Raw genomic sequence first — 24,723 nt, 5'->3', positions numbered from 1 at the left:
TAATTATCTTCTGTGATCTAATTAAAGTGTTCTGTCTTCCACGTGGACTCCTCCCCCAGACAGAATTAGCCACTGGCTTCTTCGTGCAGACGCAGAATTTCAGAAGTACTGTCAGAGTCCCTAAAGCACTTCAGATGATCATCTGGTAGTTTCCCCTTAAGAAGCTATAAATCCTGGGGAATGATAACTGATGAACTCTGTAATCTCAGAACCGTGTGCTGTGGCTGTCATTTCAACATTAGGGAAGAGAAGAAGGGAGGGAGTAAAGAAAAGGATGAGGGAGAAAAGAAAAAGCAAGCGTGGAGACAAACACTCCAGCCTAAACTAGGCCAAGACCATCTGTCCTTCTTTTAAAAATTTGCATTTTACCTATCACTGTAAAATTAACACATACCACCCCAACACACTCAGCTGGAGGATTGCTCAGGAAAACCTGCAGAACGTTTCCCATTCTTCTGCTGTCCTCCTGTGCTCTCCCTCCTCTCTTTCCTGCCTAGCCCACCCTCTCGGCAGCTGGCAATTCCTCCCTCCATTTGAAGGCCACAGACAGGAAACGAGTCAACAAGAAAATAAAACCTCAAGGAAGGAAAACTGAAGTGAACGCCTTGCACCACATCATGTTGCAGAAAGCCATTTCAGTAGCAATGAACAACAGAGAGCGCTGAGGGATAGCCACCTTTCACCTCGGAGATCACAGAAGGCCCTGAAGGTACTCTTCCTGTTTTAGGTTTCCCAGATAAGCATCTGAAGTACTATATGACGGAGCCTGCATTTCCAATTTTAAAAGAAAATGTTGGTAGAGATAATATTGGGGTGAGGGACGCTTCTAATGATCTGATGATTTAAATGACTGCTTTCTGTAGGCAGGCCCTGGCTGGGTGGAGATGGGTCTGGGCCAAGCAGGAGAGTGAGAAGTTTTGAGGTAGAACAAGAGACCCCGTGAGGGAATGTCCTCCTTATTGAGTCTCATTCCCAGGGTCCTGTTGTCCTGTTCGTGTCACCGGGTGGATCCCAACCAGAGAGGTGGGGTTTCATTTGTCAGCGTTCAGATTCAGGAATCAAATGACGTTTCCAGAAGAGGAAACTGATGAGTAATAGGCTTGAGGGGTGGGGAGAAGGGCTGTTTATTTCTTCTCTTCAAGTCAACTAGGTCCCCTTAGGGCTCTGATATCTGTGGTGACTTGTCTACTCCAATGCACAACATGTGGCAGCTGCTACCACCAACGGCTCTGCTGTTTCTAGGTAAGTCAGAATCACCCTGCCTGGGAGTTGAGCTCAAGATGCCCTGGGTTCAGCAGACATCCCTTTTCGGGCAAGGGATGAGACCCCTACCAAGGGATAGGACCCCTTACCATGTCTATAGATCTAGATTTAGCTTCTAGGACTTCTAGGATTTAAGCTTCAAGCGTTAGAGATGTGGAGAATTGCTGGCCCTGATTTGGGCATAATCAGGAGGTGAAGGGGGACGTGAGGTCTCCGTTACTTCACCCCTCTGGGTCTCAGTTTGTCTATCTATAAACTGAAGAGTATGGACTAGATGGTCCTGAAGGTCTGTCTCTTCCATTCTCACATTCCAGTGCTCCTCTCTAAGTCTTTTAATTTCCTCCCTTTCCAGGGGACTTGGGGTGAGGTTGTTTCTATGGTTTGATTCAGGGATATTTGATCTGCACCCTTAATCTGGGAGTTCGAACGGGGACCACAGAGTAAGGGAATGGTGTTGCAAACAGGGGTTTGGGTGGACAAGGGAGTAGGAGGCACAGACATCGGAGACCAGAGGACAGGCAATGGGAGAGCTATCCACTATATTTATCTTGATTCTTGGGAACACAGGCCTCCCAGGGCAGAGGTGGGCAGGGGAGTTTAAACTCACTCCACACTCCAGTCACCCTGATCTCTGCTGCTACTCAATATCTGTTTCACTCTTTCTTCTTACAGTTTCAGCTGGCACGCAAGCTGGTGAGTTTGCTTCGTCGTCTTGGATGGGTCAAGTGAGGAATGTAAATGTGCAATAGCCACAGGGTATTAGGAAATGTTCTTTGCATAGGAAGTTGCTGATGTGGGGCTGGCAGGGGTAATTCCCCCAACACAGTAGGGCTTGGCCCTATGCTTCTCTGGCCAATTTTGCTCAAGATAAAGAGAGACCAAGAAGGAGGCCAGGGCTTCCCTGGTGGCGCAGTGGTTGAGAGTCCGCCTGCCGATGCAGGGGACACGGGTTCGTGCCCCGGTCCGGGAAGATCCCACGTGCCGCAGAGCGGCTGGGCCCGTGAGCCATGGCCGCTGAGCCTGCGCGTCCGGAGCCTGTGCTCGGCAACGGGAGAGGCCACAACAGTGAGAGGCAAAAAGAAGGAAGCCAAGCCTCCCCAAGCCAATATGCTCAGACTGAGTGCTATGCTGAGGCTGAGTTGCCAACTCTCGGTTCGCAATGGGTTTTGAGCCTCCCTGGGAATGCCAGTGTAGGGCTGGCTCATTTCCTGCCCTTATCTACATTCTCTTGACTCCTCAGCAGACCTCCCAAAGGCTGTGGTGCTCCTAGACCCTCAATGGGACCGGGTGCTCAAGGATGACCACGTGACTCTAAAGTGCCAGGGGGACTACCCTCTTGGAGACAATTCCACACAGTGGTGGCACAATGGGACTCTCATCCCAAACCAGGCCTCCAGCTACTTCATCACAGCTGCCAAAGTTGAGGATAGTGGAGACTACAAGTGTCAGACAGGCCTCTCCACACTCAGCGACCCGGTGCAGCTAAAAGTCTACATGGGTGAGTAGGTGAAGGGGAAAAGGGAAATCACCAATAAATGGTAAAACACGAGGCCCTGAAAGACTTGGGAAGCACCAGAAGATGATGTTCCTGGGGCTTAAAACTAAGATGAGATGATCTGTAGTCCTACTGAATTATATCAGATTGTAGTCCTAGCTATAAATAGGCCTTAGGTAAAAAGTCAAAACCTGGGACTTCCCTGGTGGTGCAGTGGTTGGGAGTCCGCCTGCCGATGCAGGGGACACAGGTTCGTGCCCCGGTCGGGGAGGATCCCACATGCCGCAGAGCGGCTGGGCCCGTGAGCCATGGCTGCTGAGCCTGCGCGTCCGGAGCCTGTGCTCCACGACGGGAGAGGCCACAGCAGTGAGAGGCCCGCGTACCGCAAAAAAAAAAAAAAAAAAAGTCAAAGCCTGGCATATACTACAGGGCTGCTGCACTGCACAGTTCCAGGAATCAATATTCACATAGAATACATACAGCATGAATGGTGTCATCTGAAGGTCAGGGCATGACACTGATGCTCAATAATAGTTATTGAATAAATTCATGAATCCATTTTAGGACCTCAATCTCCTCACTCTCAGACACACAATGCCCTGAGCTACCCCACAAGCCATCCCTAATTCACCATAATCTCTCTCTCTCTCTTCCCATCAATGCCACACTCAAAATATACACTTCAGCATAAATTTGGCCGTGTGATATCTCTCCTAATAGAGATATATGTACACATTCAGGCTGCATATTCATCATGGAATCAGTCTTTGTGTATTAACAGAATCCACTCATTAGATGCAAGTAGAAGAAGTATTTTGGAGGCAAGAGATCTCTCCTGGTGTCCCTGAAATCACACCACATAGCCCGGTACCTGCAGCGTCACCTTGTTAAGCCTGACTCTATTTTCATGGCTGCCCCATCTGTATATTGTATGTGAGTGGAACGAGTCTGGAGGGGAAGGAGGGCCTAATGAAGGTGGACCTGCAACAGAATTCCATGGAATCTGAAGCTGATTTTCTTGGCTTCTTTGCCTGATTGTGTCACTTAGCTGACATTGTTCTCAGTCTACAGAGTTACAAAGAGGAATGTCTATTATCTAGCTAGGTGAGAGATAGATGGCCACCTATGATCAAATAAAATGGGGAATTACCAACAGGAAGCAATAGACAAATCATATCTGGTAGTTATTAGCTTGTCTTAAACTTGGCTCTAGAAACTGACTTTAGAAGTCTAATCAGTGAGAACTGTTTTAAACTGTGACCAAGAGCATTAACTTCAGCAGGCAAACTCCTGATCATTCTTTAGGACCCATTTCACTTATCTCCTTCTCTGAGAAGTTTTCCTTACTTTCTTTGGGCAGAATTTCTTTGCTCCATTCTCTTTGGTCCTTCAGCCCTTTGTTCTTAGCCTGTTGTAGCACTTATCACACTGTATTGTAATTATTTCTATGTCTGGATCACAGGTTCTTTGATGTGTCTTAGTCATCTGGGTATCCCCAGTCTGCACAACATAGTAAGTGCTCAATAAAATATTAGTTTAACGAATGTACATATGGACATTCACTGAGTCCATGACAGCCAGAATGGAACAAGAATGTTCCCCCCCAAAGAAACCAGACCATACATATACATATAAGATTACATAGGTAACCCCTGTTAATATTTAAGTCCATGTTTTTTCTTTTTTTCTGAGCATACATACTTTTTGTATTCTGTCTTTTTAACTTAACATTGTCTGATGAATGTTTTCTCATGTCATTTTAAAATTTCTATGCAATATCATTTTTCGTTATTCAGACCAACTTCTTGACCACAATTTCAAGTTCTCTCTGTGTGTGTGGAGCCTGGTTACTTGGCAAGGCAGTTGTGAAAACAAGTATCTTGGTGACATAACATTCTCTCTCTCAGAGGCTGTGCTCAGTAATGAAGATGGCCTTGCTGAGACGCTGTGGCCCTTCAGGAACCACCAATTACCATCAGCACTACCACGCATGCTTTTGTTTCCCCTCCCTGACTTTTTTTTTTTTTTTAAGATTTAACTTAATTTTTTTCTTTTTTGGCTGCACGCAGGCTTTCTCTAGTTGTGGCAAGCGGAGGCCACTCTTTGTTGCAGTGCACAGACTTCTCATTGCAGTGGCTTCTCTTGTTGCAGAGCACAGGCTCTAGGCAAACGGGCTTCAGTCATTGTGGCACCCGGGCTTCAGTAGTTGTGGCTTGCGGGCTCTAGAGCGTAGGCTCAGTAGTTGTGGCGCACGGGGTTAGTTGCTCCGTGGCATGTGGGGTCTTTCCGGACCAGGGATCAAACCCATGTCCCCTGCATTGGCAGGCGGATTGTTAACCACTGCGCCACCCGGGAAGTCCCCCCTCCCTGACTTTTATATTGAGGTCTCCCTCATGATTTCTGCAGCCACTCCTGTGGCCACTCAGTAACCTTCTTCCTGACTGTCTGCAACAGTCTTCCAATATTCCTACAACTGTCCATTCCTTCTGAAGTCTACCTTTCCTTTAATTGGGCAAATCATCATTTTCTAATACAATGTTTACTCTTTGATCTAGAACTTACAATGGCTCCTTATTACCTGCCATAGCAAATCCAAGTGTAGCCATTAAGGACACTGCAAATTGCTTCTCACCTGCCTCATCACTTAGACCCTATGCTCTAACCTTATGTTTTGACCATGTGTGTGTCTCTCCCTCTCCACCATTAGACAAAAGTTCTTGGTGTGACTTGAGCTCTCTTGCAGGGCCCAGTTGGCTTTTTCCCAAAGAAAGCTATGTAAGGATGGCTCCCAGTCTGGCTTTCCATCATCCCCCAGGATCTGGGTGGTGAGCATCCCCTTCACAAAAGCTTTGCACTGAATGCTGAGGCCTCCTGGGCCTGTGTTCTCTTTGTGTCTTTCAGGCTGGCTGTTGCTCCAGGCCTCTCGGTCGGTGGTCCAGGTGGGGGAGCCCATTCAGCTGAAGTGTCACAGTTGGAAGAATACTACTGTACAAAAGGTTCAATTTTTCCGGAATGGCCGAGGCAAGCAGTTTTCTTATCAGAATTCTGACTTCTACATTCCAGAAGCAAAACTTGAACACAGTGGCTCCTACTTCTGCAGGGGGATTATCGGGAGTAAAAACGAGTCTTCAGAGGCTGTGAACATCACTGTTCAAGGTAAGAGATGTGCAGAGTGCATCTAAAGGGCCCAGCGCACCATGTGTGGGGACTCTGCCTTCACACTGGGAAGATGAGTTGGGAGGAGATTGCTGACCGTTCCACAGACGTCTTTACAAGGGTCATTCACTCTGCAATGTGACAGCAGGTGCGGAAGTCACATTTCCTCCCCCATAAATATGCCTGTCCTTACCTCATTCTAACTATATCCATAATGTTATCTGTCTCTATCATGCTGGCCCATCATTACCTGTTCTCCTTTCCCCTCCAAGCCTCAAGTCATAGCCAAAAGCGAAGCTGGCAGTAGCGCCTCACTTTCTCACAGAAAGACCCATAACCTGTGTTCTGGCTCTGCTGCTAATTAACCGTGTAACTGTGGCCAGTTAGACTCTCTGAACCTCAGTTTCCATTTCTGTAACAAAGACATGCTGACCTTTATTGGGCATCTTTCAATGTGCTGGACACTGTGCTGAGTGCTTCTTCACATGCAACTAGTCTGATGATCATAGTAACCCCTCACAACAACATTAAGAGATCGGTAATATTGACTCTACAGATGAAGTAACTGAGGTGGAAAAAAGGGAGGGGGGTAATTAATGTGTCTCCAAGGGCACAGCAAAGATTCGAAGCCTGTATACTGAACCACCAGATAAAATGAAAGGATTGGACAGGCGCCAATGTCCTATGACAGAATTGTGAATTCCACTAAGTCACTTAGAAAACATCTCCAGTCTCTGTAGTACCATCCTCCAGGGTCAGAGATCCCCTGCCACCGTGCTCCTGGACTTCCTAATTTCACAAAACTTCCACCTGTAATCAGACTAAGACGTTTGTTGTAAGCAATTTACATGTAGTAAGACAGCAAGATAGCCACACATCTTCTGCGATTTTAACAAAACAATGCCATAATTTGTATAAAAAATAACTTCATCACAATTTAAATTGAAAATAAATACTCTCAAATAGAGAATGAGAAAGCAAATAATAAAGAAAATGGGGGCAAAATGCCAACAATTAGTAAATCTAGGTAAAGAATATATGAGAGTTATTTATACTTTACTGGTAACATTTTTTTTAAGTTTGAAATGAAATCAAAATTAAGAGTTAAAAAAATTAAGACTAAAAATCCACTCTAATGTTACCAGTTTATAGACTACAGTGAGGAATGACTTTAAAATAACAATATTAAGGGCTAAGAGGTTGAGAACAAGCAAATTCTACCTCTTTCCATTTTGGGTTATTAGTTACTGAGCCGTGATAAAGAAATATTATCAGTTTTCTGACGGTAAGTAGCAGATTTCAATGGTTCACTTTTTTTTTTTTTTTTTTTTAGATTTCCTTTAGTGGGGTAAAAACAATGAGTATTATTTTGAGACACAAGAGAAAGTTACTGAATTAAGAAATAGTGTTCTCACACCAACTTAAACTTTGACTACTTTCAGAATTTCACACAAAACCCAGCTACAACCTACCTTGCTCAACGCTATGTCACATACCTCCATCAAACATGAAAACACTTTTGCTCAGGTAGCATTAAGATCCAGACTCAGTGGGAGGAAGCTATGGCTTTCCGCCAGACTCCCCCATGTTCCTTAGAATCTGTCTCTTAGCAGGTGTCAGAAAGACTTTCCACCGATGACCTCACTGTTTATTCCAAATTTCTGCCTTAACAAATGTCATTTTATTCTCATCCCTCTGCTTCTCCTATTAGGTCAAGAAAAGCCACCCACCAGCTCATCATTCTTTCCACCTTGGCACCAAATCACTTTCTTCCTGGTGATGGGACTCCTGTTTGCAGTGGACACGGGACTGTATTTTTCTGTGAAGAGAGCCCTTCGAAACTCAAAGGAGGACTGGAAGAATGGCAAAGTCACATGGACTCAGGGCCCTCAGGGCAAATGAGGGTAATAAAAGCAGCATCCCCATCCCATGGGGGTGATAAAAGAAGCATCTCTGAACCTCTTTCTAAACTCACAGCCCCACCATGCCCAACAGGCATCTCTGGGAGCAGCAGGAAAATTACACCTCAGACTCCAGGCTGAGGGTCCTTCACCCAACTCTGTTTTCTCTTGTCTCCTATGGAAAGGAAAGGACTGTGATCTTCAAGTGCCAACAGTGAAACCCCAGTGAGCAGCTGCATTACCAGGAATAGAAGTCTCAGAGTGACATGGATGCTTTCTCTATTCTAACCATTCCGTCCCAGCAAAGCAACAATACAGACTCTTGATGATTACCCTTAATGTATGAATATTGTCCTTAAATAAATGGATATGTAAATAAGAGAATTCCTGGTTGAGAACCAGCTGGATAGTAGTCTGCATCTGTTGCTTCAGGGCTGGCTGCCTTCAAGGCACCCTAAAACTCCTTCTAGACAGACTGTGGGTATGTCTGGGGGGTCTAGGGGAGACAGCAGAACCATTGAAGGGGGTGGCTAAGAAAGAGCAGGGTAGTCCAGGAAAGACCAGAGAAGACCACCACCTGGGCTGTCTTCCTAGAATATGAGCCATGGTAGATAGAGGTAAAAGGAAATCACAGAGGTGACGTCGAATAGAGTTTTTCAGGGGAGCCCATGTCAGAATTGGGATGGTCTGCAAGTATACAATGATCAACCCTCTTAATGTCATGAGTAGGAAATGGTCCAGGAAGGGGTGTAGGGGTTGGAGGATTTAGAAAAGAAAGCACAGAATAAGGCCATTGGAAGGAGAGCAACATTGTTGTCCCGGATTAAGCCCAGTGAACAGAGATACTTCCGCATCCAAACAGAGAAAGCATGAGAAGAAGTCAACCACAACTGCACAGGAAGGAATGGGTAGGAGGTGAGAATGCTTTTACTGGGCACAATAGTGAGAATTAGAGAGCAGTGGCAGGGACTATAAAACCAGCTTTTCCGTTTTAGTATCTAATTCAGATATAGCTTTGATCACATCATTCTTTAAACAAATATTGGATAACCAATATTAAATGTACTGAACTCTACTGAGTTACATTACGAAACTTTGAAATCCCTCAGCATGTCAGTAACAATGGAGTAGAGGTGGAGAAGGCAATCACTGCTTATCACAGTGATAAGCTATCTCTCTTTGTGTTTCAGAAGTTTTAAATAGAACCATTTCTTGATTTCAGTAAGGCATTTTACAAGATCCTGCTTCTACTGTCAGGCAGAAGATGGAAACGCCATGGTAATAAAACAAGAATGAAAAAAATCCTTTTTTCCTCCCAGTGTCCAAAATTCTATCAATTCTATCCTGAAACGGAGCAGGACCCTATGGTCCTTGTCCTGCATGTCCTCTGCCTGCCTTTTGTCTGTGGAAAACCTTTAGCCAAAGAATAAGTTTAATCAGAGAAGTGAGAAAATGCAGAAACAAAGGAAAACAGTCAAAGGAGACCAAATTATAATAGTTTAGTCATTAAGCGTAGTCAAGGACCTTTAGTTCCTTCTCAAAGGCTATAGATAATATTCTGAGCCATTTCCTGTGAGTTGTCTTATAGTTACTGAAACCCGACCCGGTGGAAAGAGTTAACTACATGATGTCCAGATTGTAGCCATGACAAAATTCCACAATTTTGGAATTGTGGAATTCCAAGAATTGGAACTGCCACAAGAATTGGAACTGCCACAATTCCAAGAATTGGCCTCAAGGAAATGGGAACAAACTGACCCTCAAACTGAAGACGAACCGTACTTAAAACAATCAAGATGATGCTGCTTAGACCACCCATGACCAATTTCAAGATGACTGTCAGAGCTGACTGTGCTGTTTCTGCATGTAGCCCCCTCCCGCAGCCTATAAAATCTCTTGCCCACTGATTGTCAGTGAGGGAAGTCGGCCTTTGGACAGGGTCCACCCCTCCCCCCAGGTTGCTGACATCCAAAATAAAGCAAACTTTCTTTTCCACCAGCCTTGCCTCTTTACTAGCTTTTGAGCGGCGAGCAGCCCGACCCCACTTTCGGTTACATAGGGATTAGTTTGGGTTGATGAGGAACCCCTCTCGTCTCAGCAACCATCTCACCACAACTCATATGAAGTAGTCAGCTTGCTAATTCACCAAATCTTGTTGGGACAACGGGGCAAAGGGAAAATTTCATAGGTGGTATTGGATAGGAGGATGAATGAGAATTAGAGGTAGTTTTAGAGCATGGTGCAGGAAAGAGCTAGGAAGGAGGTGGGGCCTGGGCAGAGGTATCTGGACAGCCTAATTGTGTCAATTATGAGCTTTATGCCAAGACAATTCAAGCTTGGTATAGGAATATTAGATGAGATTCAGACATCAGACAAGGGCATTTGGAAATGCTGAACATTCAGCTCACATTTATTTAGTATTTACCATGTGCCAAGCTTGAGTTTAGGTGCTGAAGATACCGAGATGAACGACCCAGGGTCATTCCCTGGAGGAGCTTTCATTCTTAGTGAGAAAAAAAAAAACACGTAAATAAAGAGAGAATGGGGCTTCCCTGGTGGTGCAGTGGTTGAGAGTCCGCCTGCCGATGCAGGGGACACGGCTTTGTGCCCCGGTCCAGGAAGATACCACATGCCGCGGAGCGTCTAGGCCTGTGAGCCATGGCCGCTGACCCTGCGCATCCGGAGCCTGTGCTCTGCAACGGGAGAGACCACAACAGTGAGAGGCCCGCGTACCGCAAAAAAAAAAAAAAAAGAGAGAGAATGAAGAAAGGGCTGCAGAAAAGAGGCTTAATGTTTGGTGTTGTGGTGATGGATGACTAGGAGTTTGCCAGGCAAAAAGGAGAAGCACTGAAGGCCCATATGGGCAAAGATTCAAAAGCCAGAGAAGGGGGTCAAGAAAGTAGTTTGGTTCTGTTCAAGTCTAAAGAGTCAGTGAAGGAGAGGAGAGAGTTCAGGGGCCAGATTATGAAAGGCACTGCCTTCCAAGCTAAGGAGGTTGTAGTCTACCCTGCAGGCCATTGAGGGATTTTAAACAGGTCTTTTCTAAAGAAAGCCTCTCTGGCAGCTACCTGGAGGCTGGAAAGGAGAGGACAGCTGAAGACAGGAAACTGCCTAGGCGGCTAGGTAGTTATTGCAGTAACCAAAGGGATAAGTATTGAGGAAGTAAATGTCAGCAGGCTGAAGAGGAAGACGGTTATTCAGATATTAAGAAGGTAGATTCTCCGAAAATTGGAAACCAGCAGGACGTAGCATGACTAAGGGCCCAGGGTCTGGAAACGCCCATTTCACAAGTTAGGAAATACAAGTACAAAGGCAAGGCAGGCAGATGTTGGGTAAAAGATTTCAGTTTGGGATTACAAATACTCACTTCCTCTGGCTGGTAAGTATTTTTAAAGCATCAGTTTCATGATGCAATTTTAGTAGAACCTTACTTGAGCAAGTAAAAATTGTACTGTTAGTTGCAACCTTAATCACGTAGACTCGAAACTTTTAGCAGAACACGTGGTAGGGTGGACGGAACCCGAGTGGAGTGACACTAACAAGTCCCGGGATTCAAAACGGCAGAGGTTTCATTTCTGGGTGGACTCGAACCACCAAACTTTAACAGTTAACAACCAAACGCAGTAACCCATTGCGCCACAGAGACAGACAGCAAACTTTAGTTTACTGACAAATAACCCCGTAGTGTTCTCCGTGTCTTCAAAGTACTCTGGTTGAGGCTGCCATAGGAACCGGTGGAGCCATCACGTCCCAGCGCACCAGGACACTTAGTAGCCCCGAGAGAAACGGGTCTTTTCCCCTAGGACCTGCGCTAGCACCTGCTAAGATCTGGGACAGAACTCACTTTCTACCCGGAAGATGCTAAGAAAACGAGAGCAGCCGAGAACGAATGAACGAAGGGTCTTTGGGGAACCCAAAATGAATGCTCTCTGTGGGTTCACGAGTTCACTTGATTTTGCTCTGAGAAGTATATCAATATACTTTTTTGCTAACCTAGACAATTGATGCATTCATGTGTACGTGCGCGAGTGTTAACTTATAATAAGCTTATGATTGTGAAATTTTAAAATACTGCATCACATGTCCCATCATGTCCGGCAAAATGTTATATCTAAGTAAGGAAGCGTAACATAACAAAATTAATCTTCAACCCCAGCTGTTTTGAAAGGTTTCTACTAGCATATTAGGCACCCAGACAGGACACAGGATTTATAAATGCCTGTAATTTAAGGACTTTCACTCTGACATAATCCATATCCAACTGCCCGAGGCCCTTTTTCCAACATAATCAACCTAGGGATCCTGGTCAGTGCTGGGCCTAATAAGTTTCTCCTCTTGTCTACAGCTTAGAGAGAAGTTCCTCTCTTTGTTCTCTTCTTAACAGCCACGGGCTTCGTCAATCACATCACCTCCACCCCAGGCATACCCAACCCAGCTACCACACCGGTTCCTGGCCGCACCCAAGCACACGTAAGCAGCCATTTTCTCTGTTGCCCAAGCCCCAGGGCGCCTCTGAACCCTCCACATAGAACCTTCTTCTTCCTTCTGCACCGCCATCCTCTTAATTAGTGGGTTCCAGTTTAGGTGCAGGTCAAAGTTTTCAATGTTTCCAGTGAAATGAGAATACACACAAATATAGAGATGTATGTGCATAAATATATATGTGTGTGTGTGTGTGTGTATCTCAGATAAGTTTGCTAAATGACCTCTAAGCTGGCATTGCTTTTTCACACTTTAAATTTTTGTTTTTAAATGTCCTTTCTTTTATAAAATTATGATGAGGATAGATGATAGTTGATGTGGCTGCGACTGTTTTATCAATTTCCTAACTTGGCAAAATAAAAAGTTAGCAACCCTATGTTGGTCACCAGCATTTGGGGGAAATTTTTACTCCTCTGTGAAGTCCAAGTTTGGGGGTCACTACTCTCATCTTCATCTCCTTTATTGGATTGGCTGCAAAAACTTAAAATAACTTTCAAGTTTATTCTAAATATACATATATTTCCTATGCTTCACTTTGCATGTACACATTACAGCAATCCAAAAGAAGGGGGAGAAAAGAGTCAAAGAAAAACTGAGGCAAAAAGAAAGTACAAAATGGGGTGGTAAATAAATCTAAACTATATCGGCAATCACAATAAATATAACTGGAGAAAACTTGCCAGTTAAAGACAAAAGTGGATTTTTAAAATACATTTTATTTTGTTTAGAAGAATGACATTAAAACATAAACAGAAAGACTGAATGTAAAAGAATTGCTAAAGATATGTCAGGAATATTCTAACGAAAAGAAAGTTGGTAGTTGGTATATAGCTATATATCAATAATATCAGACAAAATAAAGTTTAAGAAATAATGCCTTACTAGGGATGAAGATGGTCACCATATGCTAATAAAAGATTAAACTCACGATGAACATATAATAATTCTAAACACATATGTATCTATTAAAATAGCATTAAAATATAAAAGCAAGAATTATTATACCTAGAGGAAAATTGACAAATCCATCACCACAGTGGGAGAATTCAACATACTTCTCTCAGCATTTGATAGGTCAAGCAGAAGGGAAATAAAAGCATATAAACACAGTTAACAAGCTTGATTTAATAGATATATATATAGAGAGAGAACTCTGCAACCAATAATTATTGGTTATACTTTCTTCTCAAATGTACCTGGAATATTTATGGAAATTGACTTCGTATGAGTCCATAAAACAAGTTTTAACGTACTCATGGAATTGGCACTACTACATATGTATCTTTGAACAGAATGAAGTTTAACTCAGAAAGCAATTACTGTACAAAAAATAACTCTTGAAAACCTCACGTATTTGGAAATTTTAAAAACACCTGTTTTTAAATAACTCAAGGATCAAAGAGAAATTGAATGAAAATTGAAAAATACTTAGAGAGTAGTAATAAAAATATAACATACCAGAATTATCAAATGCTCAAGGTTTTACATGTGCACTTGGGAAAAGGAATACTGTACTAACCATCAATGTTTAGCATATGTGTTAAACAGTATTTTCTGTTAAATCTGTTAGGAAAAAAACAACAGAAAACTTCTGAAATGCAATTAGTCCTGTTACAATGAGGGAAATATATAGCTAGTAACTATTCTGAGTGGTCAGTGCCACACCAGTTGACCCCTCAGAAAGAATCATCCTCTGGGTTCTGCTTTGGCTCTCCCTAGACACCCCAGAAACCCACCCCATAACACTGCTAGCCAACTCTAAGTGACTGTAGGCAGTCACTTCCAAGGAGGCTACTCAATGCCTCCCAACCTGCAGGTCTAATTTAAGCCAGCCTACTGCAGGTCCTGGATATAGGTCCCTGTCCCTGTACGTCTCCCAGGACAGGGCTACCTGAACCATGGTCCAGTTAATAAGTGCCCAGTGTTTGGCCCCCCAAGACAGTGGCTACCCACCACTACTCAATACACCTCTGTAGTCACCCTTGTTTGTGGCCACTTGTGGGAACTGCAGCCTCCACGCAATCTTGGCGCCAAGAGAGTCAGGGAATAACAGAGAGAGCAGGCAGGCAGTAATAGGTCACAATGAAGGCATCAGCCAGGTGTTGTGGCCTCTGCTGGCACTCTGGCACTGGAGCATAAGAAAAATCGGGGGCTAAGGGATGACTGAGGTGCACTTGTTCTCTTTTTCCATCCATGTTTTATTTCACCTTCCTTTCCTGTGACGAGGTTTTGTTTTTGTTTTTGTTTTTTAATCCCAAACATCCTCCCACCATGGGCATTAAAATTTGTTTTAGTAATAAAATGAATAATTAATGCTTGTGCATTGCCAGGCACCATTCTAAACATTTATTAACTCATTTGGGAATTGTAATTATCATCATTATCCCCTTTTACAGATGAGGAAACTGAGACAGAGAGCCAAGATTCAAACACAGGAAGTACCACAGAGCCCATGTGCTTAACCACCACATTATGTTGCCTCATCCAGCCTGAATGGCTGAGGTCAACCTAATTATACATGTCATTCCAATAAATGATTTTTGTATAATACAGATAACAGATATATAAAACCTTAGACAATATTTTAAAGGCTAGAAAAAAATGTTAATAAAATTGCTGTTAGTTCCACAGAAGATGACAAGGGATTCAGTATCAACACCCATCCTTTCCTAATTTTAGGAAAAAGTTTTCTGCTTATTGAGACAAGTTACCTAATGACTATCAATTTATTGGAAAGGGATTGGAGGAATTTGATGGATTTCTCCTATGTTAAACCAGGGCTCAGGTAGCGGCATCATTTATCTAGTGACAGCTGTATAAAACGAAACCAACAATTATTAAAATCAGCTAATTTGGAGATGAGTAAAAAGATTTAACATAGTGTTTGCCCTTACATTACCCGGAAATTAGTTTTATAAGATACACAAACACACTTATCTATATATATAATTAAAGAATAATAGAGAATATTTGAAACGTATATTCTTGTAACTGTTTTAAATCTTCAGAATACCATTCCTAGCTCGGTGTTTCAACATAAATGAATGCCATAAAAGTAATTGGAAAAAATGCTAGTTGCAAAAGAATACATACCACCTGCTACCAGTTGTATAAACTTTAAAAGTGTGAAAATACAAATAATATATTATTTGATAACACATACACATGTAGTGAAATTTATAAAAGCCAAAGGAATAATAAATATAAAATCCAAAATAAGACTCCTTATTGGGAAGGAGAGAAATGCATCAAAGAGAGAAACGTAGAAGGCTTCTTCTGTTCTGTTTCTTTCTTGAGCAGGGTATTGAAATACAGAGATGCTCATTTTATTATTTTCTACATTTTATATTTATAATGTGCTGTTTTGTGTGAATTGTTTTGTTAAAATTTAATCTTTGTTAATACAAACTAGCCTTTCTGCTTAAGATCTGGGAGGAAGGGGCTTCCCTGGTGGCGCAGTGGTTGAGCGTCCGCCTGCTGATGCAGGGGACACGGGTTCGTGCCCCGGTCCGCGAAGATCCCACATGCCGTGGAGCGGCTGGGCCCGTGAGCTGCGTGTCCGGAGCCTGTGCTCCGCAACTGTGAGAGGCCCGCGTACCGCAAAAAAAATGATCTGGAGGAAAATAATAGCATTTAAGTGGACAATGAGAGAGAAGCCAAAAGACTTTATCCCCATATTTATGGACAAACACCAGATCTAGATAGATTACTTAGATTACTCTCATTCAAAGATGAGCACATAGAGTTCTTAATTGCAAACAAGATAATCTACTCTAGCTTGTTTAAATACAAAGTATTTATTGAGGGGTACAGATAATTAATGAGGCATTGGGAAAACTGAAAAAACAGACTCCAGGCCGACTTCCAGGAATAACTCCCCCAAAACTACTCTGTATATTGGACTACCACACTATACAGTAAAAACTGCTGCAAAATAAATTTAAAAGCTTTCACAATCTCTAGTTCTATAACAAAGCAGTATTAGCCACTATTTATATCAGCAAAATTATATTCCTGCCTCTCTCCCATGTAACTCCGCTCCAAATCAAAATCTCACTAAAGTATATCTGTTTGGTGAAAGTAAATCATATCTGGAACCCCAGTTGCAGAGGAACCTAGAAAATATAGTTCGGCTTTCCAGCCACTACAGCACAGGCCACTACAACAATGCCAGAATGCCATTGGAATAGGTGTTGAACAAATCAATCCACATATCCACTGCAGTGAGTAAACTGAAAAAGCAAAAATAAAAATAAGATCAACGCCAAATTAAAATAAAAGCAAACAGACTTCCCAGCTCCACCCTCAGTATGGGACTTTTAGGGTTTGAGGGGATCGAAAGCTCTAAAGAACTAGGTAGTAGTGGGCTACGGATGTGGTTATGGTGTGATAAGCTGTGGCAAGGGTCTGTGCATGTTTTTGTTCATAAATGACAACCTGTGGGGGGTGGGGAAAGGGCTCCAAGTCCTTGTGTTGGACTCCTCCTCCCAAATTCCTGTGGAAAAGATCCAATCAGTGTAATAGAGAAAAGTTTGTGTCATCCCAATCATCCTCAATATCTAAGAGAAAGCTTGCAACCTCCTGGATTCGTGATTAACAACTCATGATCCAAGGTGGGTCTGCTGTCAAACTGTTTTGGAAATCAGAGCGGGACATCACTCACATAGCTGAATATCAAAAATCATGTGCAGGAAATGACACAAAGGACAGCAGAGTAAAAGAGTGTAAGCCTTTGACTCACAATCAACTACAAGATCCAAAAGGAAGCTCGATATCTTCTTGTTTCATGGATCCAAGCTGGGGCTGGAGTCAAGGATGTCCCAGAGTTTTTGTTTTGCTTTGTTTGAGGAGGATGGATGGGTTAGTACACATCAACAATGTCAAATCACTGATTTCAAATCAGTGATTGGGGGGTGGGCTATCGGATAAATTGAACAGAGAACCATCAGGTGGAGGGATGGGTAGAGGTATGGACTTACTTATGTTATATCTCAAAATAATTTCAAAAAGTATTAAAGAGATAATGCCAAAAAGTAAAAACGAACAAAATTACTATGAGAGAATAAAGGTTAAAAACTGATCTGATATCGGGGTGGGAAAGACTTTTCTATGTATATAAAAAGTTAAGAAAGAAACTACTAGGAAAAATATTTGACTACATGAAATTAGAAACTTCTGAACTTCAAACATTATGAATAAAATTTAAAAGCAATTCCAGTTTCCATAATGGAAGAATAGTTTTCATAGGACTAACCATTCCACAGATAACAGTGATAAATTCTGGACAAAATATTTAAAAAACAATCTGTTTGAAGGCACTGAAGAGCAATTAAACTAGATAGAAAATAAAGAGGATTCAAGCCTTGGAAGAAGTAACCACAATGTGTAATATCTTCACTCTGAGGGCACTCACCAGTCAAACCCTCAGGCATATAAACTCATGCTGAAAACCAGTCTTATACCTCATGCATCAGGGTAGAGTTTAGAGCTGCCAAATTGGCTGGAAATTAAAGGAGTAAATTTCAGAAAGGAGGGAGCATCATTAGGGAAAAGCAAATCCACAAATGAATCACCTGTCAGATATTTGGCTCACCCTTGAACCTGATATGTACTGATTTGAGGGAGGCCAGGGTGAAAATAATACCTGGAAGGCTAAAAGACTACTGAGCAGAGATTTCAAGAACTGCCCCACCAGAGGAGGACAAAACACTGGAAATGACATAAATGTTCAAAAATAGGAGATTAAAAAAATTACGGTGCAGCCATATGGTATAACACAATGAAGTCATTAAAGTAATGTTTCAGACTAATATTTAATAAATATAGAAATATTCACATGTTTAAGTAAACATTCAAGTAGCTTAAAAAAACAGTATGTACCGTATGATTCCAACCTTGCATTTTAAAAATGCCAGAGATAAACATACAGCAAAATATTAATAAGGATTTCCTGGATGATGAAAATATGGGTGCCTTTTATTTCTTCGTGATTTGCTTATTCTCCATATTTTCTATAAGGACTATATATTACCCTTATATTCAGGAAAAAATATTATCTTTTTTAAAAATTAGCATATACTATGTACCAGGTGCTAGTGCAAGGCACTACTTCGAAGGACTCTAGGGCTGCAAAGCGTCTCAAAAACTGTACTTTGGGGCTTCCCTGGTGGCGCAGTGGTTGAGAGTCCACCTGCCGATGCAGGGAACACGGGTTCGTGCCCCGATCCAGGAAGATCCCACATGCCGCGGAGCGGCTGAGCCCGTGAGCCATGGTCTCTGAGCCTGCGCGTCCGGAGCCTGTGCTCCCCAACGGGAGAGGCCACAACAGTGAGAGGCCCGCGTACCGCAAAAAAAACAACAACTGTACTTTGGCTCCTCCATTTTACAGATGAAGAAACCGCAGCCCAGAGAAGTTAAATGACTTGCAAAAAAGCAAACCATTCGTTAGTGATAAACAAACAAACAAGCAAACAAAAAAAAAAACAGGTCTTCTGATTGTCAGACCAATGTCTCATTTCTCTGTATCTGGTTTAGACATAAAATCTTCGTTTATTCCTCATCACCCCTTGTAGGGGAGGTTGTTTCATAAAGTTGCATACTTTCATGTGGTATGGCAGTAGAAAGAGTGTGGGCTTGAGAATTTAGGCTGTCCCCTACTGAATAGCAATATACACAGGAGGAAGAAAGAAGGAGCGCCTAGAGAATCGTCTATAACAAGGAGAAGGAGAAGATAAGGAAAGGTGGAATCTGGAATACAGGGCTTAAGGCAGAGCCTGAATCCTGGGTTGCTCTTCCAGAGGGCAGCAGGAAATAATGGGGATGGGAAAAGATACACTCAGTGGTAGGCCCATTCACCAGCAGATCAGGTGGAAACGTGATTGCAGGATTAATGATCCAATGCAGTTAACGCAGAACCAGGGTCAAAACAACAATACCTACTGGTACTCTTGCCCACCATCCAGGAAATTCACATGCAAGAGACGTTCTCTTGGAGAGAACCCAAAGTTGTTTAAGATTAGTTTTTGTCTCGGCAGTGAGAGAGAACAAAGAAGTTCTTCTATCTCCCCATCTGGGAATCGAACACCAATCTCCTACCTGAGAAGCCAGGCCAGGCCATGCCAGGCCACTCACCAGTATGCCGACGAGGAAAACAACAGTAGAGGGTTTAAAATCATTGCTTAGGAAGTTACTTCTAAACTGCCATAGCAATTTATTCCTTGAAAGACGGTTGGTTGCTGGTCAAGTTGTTATTTTACTGTATCTAGACTGTCACGTTGCAACTGAAGCATAATGGGAGCTCCACAGGTAGTTTAAAATTTCTAATAGCCACAGTAAAAAGTAAGAAGAAACAGGTGATAATTTTAAATATATATCTGACTTAACCCAATATTATGAAATATTATTTCAACATGTAACTAATACACAAATATTAATTAGATTTTGTTGTTGTTCTTAGTTTTCAAACCGGTAAGTATTTTACACTTACAGACAGCACATTTCTACATAGATGTTAAATTTTCATTGGAAAAACTTGATTAATATTTAGATTTCATGACACTTACAGTTGAAAAAGTGGATTTACATATGAAAGCTGTTCCTAACATACTTAAACGTTCTGCAATAGCTGGATTGAGTATCTGTTTCTATTTTTACGTCGATTTATTTCAATTAATTAATTAATTTCAATTAATTAATTTCAATTAAATAGACTTAAAAATGCAATTCCACAACAGCCAGCTCTACCCACCACCAGTCCCTCCCATCAGGAAACTTGCACAAGCCTCTTAGATAGCCTCATCCACCAGAGGGCAGACAGCAGAAGCAAGAAGAACTACAATCCTGCAGCCTGTGGAACGAAAACCACATTCACAGAAAGATAGACAAAATTAAAAAGCAGAAAGCTATGTACCACATGAAGGAACAAGATAAAACCCCAGAAAAAGAACTAAATGAAGAGGAGATAGGCAATCTTTCAGAAAAAGAATTCAGAATAATGATAGTGAAGATGATCCAGGACCTCGGAAAAAGAATGGAGGCAAAGATCAAGAAATGTTTAACAAAGGCCTAGAAATTAAAGAACAAGCAAACAGAGATGAACAATACAATAATTGAAATGAAAAATACATTGAAGGAATCAATAGCAGAATAACTGAGGCAGAAGAACGGATAAGTGACCTGGAAGACAGAATGGTGGAATTCACTGCCATGGTACAGAACAAAGAAAAAAGAATGTAAAGAAATGAAGACAGCCTAAGAGACCTCTGGGACAACATAGACACACCAATGTTCACATTATAGGGGTCCCAGAAGGAGAAGAGAGAGAGAAAGGACCCGAGAAAATATTTGAAGAGATTATAGTCAAAAACTTCCTTAACATGGGAAAGGAAATAGCCACCCAAGTCCAGGAAGCACAGAGAGTCCCATACAGGATAAACCCAAGGAGAAACACACCGAGACACATCGTAATCAAACTGGCAAAAATTAAAGACAAAGAAAAATTATTGAATGCAGCAAGGGAAAAATGACAAATGACATACAAGGGAACTCCCATAAGGTTAAGAGCTGATTTCTCAGCAGAAACTCTACAAGTCAGAAGAGAGTGGCATGATATACTTAAAGTGATGAAAGGGAAGAACCTACACATTCAGATTCAATGGAGAAATCAGAAGCTTTACAGACAAGCAAAAGCTAAGAGAATTCAGCACCACCAAACCAGCTCTACAACAAATGTTAAAGGAACTTCTCTAAGTGGGAAACACAAGAGAAGAAAAGAACCTACAAAAGCAAACCCGAAATGATTAAGAAAATGGTCATAGGAACATACATATCGATAATTACCTTAAACGTGAATGAATTAAACGCTCCAGCCAAAAGACACAGGCTTGCTGAATGGATACAAAAACAAGATCCATATATATGCTGTCTACAAGACACTCAGTTCAGACCTAGGGACACATAAAGACTGAAAGTGAGGGGATGGAAAAAGATATTCCATGCAAATGGAAATCAGAAGAAAGCTGGAGTAGCAACACTCATATCAGATAAAATAGACTTTAAAATAAAGAATGTTACAAGAGAGTAGGAAGGACACTACATAATGATCAAGGGATCAATCCAAGAAGAAGATATAACAATTATAAATATATATGCACCCAACATAGGAGCACCTCAATACATAAGGCAACTGCTAACAGCTATAAAAGAGGAAATCGACTGTGACACAATAATAGTGGGGGACTTTAACACCTCACTTACGCCAATGGACAGATCATCCAAACAGAAAATTAACAAGGAAACACAAGCTTTAAATGACACAACAGACCAGATAGATTTAGTTGATATTTATAGGACATTCCATCCAAAAACAGCAGATTACACTTTTTTCTCAAGTGTGTATGGGAACATTCTCCAGGATAGATCACATCTGGGGTCACAAATCAAGGCTCAGTAAATTTAAGAAAACTGAAATCATATCAAGCATCTTTTCTGACCACAATGCTATGAGATTAGAAATCAATTACAGGGAAAAAAAGGAAAAAACCCAAACACATGGAGTCTAAACAGTACATTACTAAATAACCAAGCAATCACTGAGGAAATCAAAACATACCTAGAGACAAATGACAATGAAAACATGACGATCAAAAACCTATGGGATGCAGCAAAAGCGGTTCTAAGAGGGAAGTTATAGCTATACAAGCCTACCGCAAGAAACAAGAAAACTCTCAAATAAACAATCTAACGTTACACCTAAAGGAACTAGGGAAAGAAGAACAAGCAAAACCCAAAGTTAGCAGAAGGAAAGAAATCATAAAGATCAGAGCAAAAATAAATGGAATAGAATCAAAGAAAACAATAGCAAAGATCAATAAAACTAAAAGCTGGTTCTTTGAGAAGATAAACAAAATTGATAAACCATTAGCCAGACTCATCAAGAAAAAGAGGGAGAGGACTCAAATCAATAAAATTAGAAGTGAAAAAGCAGAAGTTACAACAGACACTGCAGAAATACAAAGCATCCTAAGAGACTACTACACGCAGCTCTATGCCAATAAAATGGACAACCTAGAAGAAATGGACAAATTCATAGAAAGGTATAACCTCCCAAGACTGAACCAGGAAGAAATAGAAAATATGAACAGACCAATCACAAGTAATGAAATTGAAACTGTGATTTAAAATCTTCCAACAAACAAAAGTGCAGGCTCAGATGGCTTCACAGGTGAATTCTATCAAACATTTAGAGAAGAGCTAACACCCATCCTTCTCAAACTCTTCCAAAAAATTGCAGAGGAAGGAACACTCCCAAACTCATTCTATGAGGCCACCATCACCCTGATACCAAAACCAGACAAAGATACTACAAAAAAAGAAAATTACAGACGAATATCACTGATGAATATAGATGCAAAAATCCTCAACAAAATACTAGCAAACAGAATCCAACAACACATTAAAAGGATCATACACCATGATCAAGTGTGATTTATCCCAGGGATTCAAGGATTCTTCAATATCCGCAAATCAATCAATGTGATACACCATATTAACAAACTGAAGGAGAAAACCATATGATCATCTCAATTGATGCAGAGAAAGCTTTCGACAAAATTCAACACCCATTTATAAAAACCCTGCAGAAAGTAGGCATAGGGGAAACTCTCTTCAACAAAATAAAGGCCATATATGACAAACCCACAGCAAACATCATTCTCAATGGTGAAAAACTGAAATCATTTCCTCTAAGACCAGGAATAAGACAAGGATGTCCACTCTCACCACTATTATTCAACATAGTTTTGAAAGTCCTAGCCATGGCAATCAGAGAAGAAAAAGAAATAAAAGGAATACAAATTGGAAAAGAAGAAGCAAAACTGTCACTGTTTGCAGATGACATGATACTATACATAGAGAATCCGAAAGATGCCACCAGAAAACTACCAGAGCTAGTCAATGAATTTGGTAAAGCTGCAGGATACAAAATTAATGCACAGAAATCTCTGGCATTCCTATACACTAATGATGAAAAATCTGAAAGTGAAATTAAGAAAATACTCCCATTTACCATTGCAACAAAAAGAATAAAATACCTGGGGATAAACCTACCTAGACAAAAGATCTGTATGCAGAAAACTATAAGACACTGATGAAAGAAATTAAAGATGATACCAACAGATGGAGAGATATACCACATTCTTGGATTAGAAGAATCAATATTGTGAAAATGGCTATACTACCCAAAGCAATCTACAGAGTCAATGCAATCCCTATCAAATTACCAATGGCATTTTTTACAGAACTAGAACAAAAAATCTTAAAATTTGTATGGAGACACAGAAGACCCCGAATAGCAAAAGCATCTTGAGGGAAAAAAACGGAGCTGGAGGAATCAGACTCCCTGACTTCAGACTATACTACAAAGCTATAGTAATCAAGACAATATGGTACTGTCACAAAAAAAGAAACATAGATCAATGGAACAAGATAGAAATCCCAGAGATAAACCCACGCACCTGTGGTCAACTAATATATGACAAAGGAGGCAAGGATATGCAATGGAGAAAAGACAGTCTCTTCAATAAGTGATGCTGGGAAAACTGGACAGCTACATGTAAAAGAATGAAATTAGAGCACTCCCTAACACGATACAAAAACATAAACTCAAAATGGATTAGAGACCGAAATATAAGACTGGACACTATAAAACTCTTAGAGGAAGACATAGGAAGAACACTCTTTGACATAAATCACAGCAAGATCTTTTTTGATTCACCTCCTAGAGTAATGGAAATAAAAATAAACAAATGGAGCCTAATGAAACTTAAAAGCTTTTGCACAGCAAAGGAAACCATAAACAATACGAAAAGACAACCCTCAAAATGGGAGAAAATATTTGCAAACGAATCAATGGACAAAGGACTAATCTCCAAAATATATAAACAGCTCATGCAGCTCAATATTAAAGAAACAAACAACCCAATCCAAAAATGAGCAGAAGACCTAAATAGACATTTCTCCAAAGAAGACATACAGATGGCCAAGAAGCACATGAAAAGCTGCTCAACATCTTTAGAGAAATGCAAATCAAAGCTACAATGAGGTGTCACCTCACACCAGTTAGAATGGGCATCATCAGAAAATCTACAAGCAACAAATGCTGGAGAGGGTGTGGAGAAAAGGGAACCCTCCTGCACTGTTGGTGGGAATGTAAACTGATACAGCCACTATGGAGAACAGTATGGAGGTTCCTTAAAAAACTAAAACTAGAATTACCATATGATCCAGCAATCCCACTACTGGGCATATACCCAGAGAAAACCATAATTCAAAAAGACACATGCACCCCAATGTTCATTGCAGCACTATTTACAATAGCCAGGTCATGGAAGCAACCTAAATGCCCATCAACAGACGAGTGGATAAAGG

At 41.4% G+C, this 24,723-nt stretch overlaps 1 protein-coding gene across 5 annotated transcripts; it reads left to right on the top strand.

The window, feature by feature from the left end:
* Positions 1-535: 535 nt before the first annotated feature.
* Positions 536-9,810, top strand: FCGR3A (Fc gamma receptor IIIa). 5 transcript variants are annotated; one of them, XM_067728444.1, is made up of 6 exons: positions 536-709; positions 1,151-1,242; positions 1,936-1,956; positions 2,507-2,761; positions 5,660-5,914; positions 7,626-9,810. In XM_067728444.1, exons 2-6 carry the CDS (start codon positions 1,194-1,196, stop codon positions 7,814-7,816), a joined length of 771 nt encoding a protein of 256 aa, XP_067584545.1. In that variant the 5' UTR covers positions 536-709; positions 1,151-1,193; the 3' UTR covers positions 7,817-9,810. The 5 variants fall into 5 exon arrangements, with proteins under 5 accessions (XP_067584545.1, XP_067584543.1, XP_067584541.1 ...); XM_067728442.1 differs by having other exon boundaries at positions 540-709; positions 2,504-2,761; XM_067728440.1 differs by having other exon boundaries at positions 540-709; positions 1,143-1,242; positions 2,504-2,761.
* Positions 9,811-24,723: the final 14,913 nt, after the last annotated feature.

Source organism: Pseudorca crassidens, chromosome 2 (genome assembly GCF_039906515.1).
Source record: "Pseudorca crassidens isolate mPseCra1 chromosome 2, mPseCra1.hap1, whole genome shotgun sequence".
In the NCBI taxonomy this organism is placed as follows: domain Eukaryota; kingdom Metazoa; phylum Chordata; class Mammalia; order Artiodactyla; family Delphinidae; genus Pseudorca; species Pseudorca crassidens.
Note: the sequence above shows the minus strand (reverse complement) of the source record. Positions and strands in the feature narration are given on the sequence as shown.

What these genes read in the sequence shown, in the direction of transcription:
- FCGR3A (XM_067728442.1), top strand. Translation starts at nt 1,194, where the DNA reads ATGCACAACATGTGGCAGCTGCTACCACCAACGGCTCTGCTGTTTCTA. An exon ending in GCAGCTAAAAGTCTACATGG is followed by an intron (nt 2,762 to 5,659) that starts GTGAGTAGGTGA and finishes TGTGTCTTTCAG; the next exon opens with GCTGGCTGTTGCTCCAGGCC. An exon ending in TGTGAACATCACTGTTCAAG is followed by an intron (nt 5,915 to 7,625) that starts GTAAGAGATGTG and finishes TTCTCCTATTAG; the next exon opens with GTCAAGAAAAGCCACCCACC.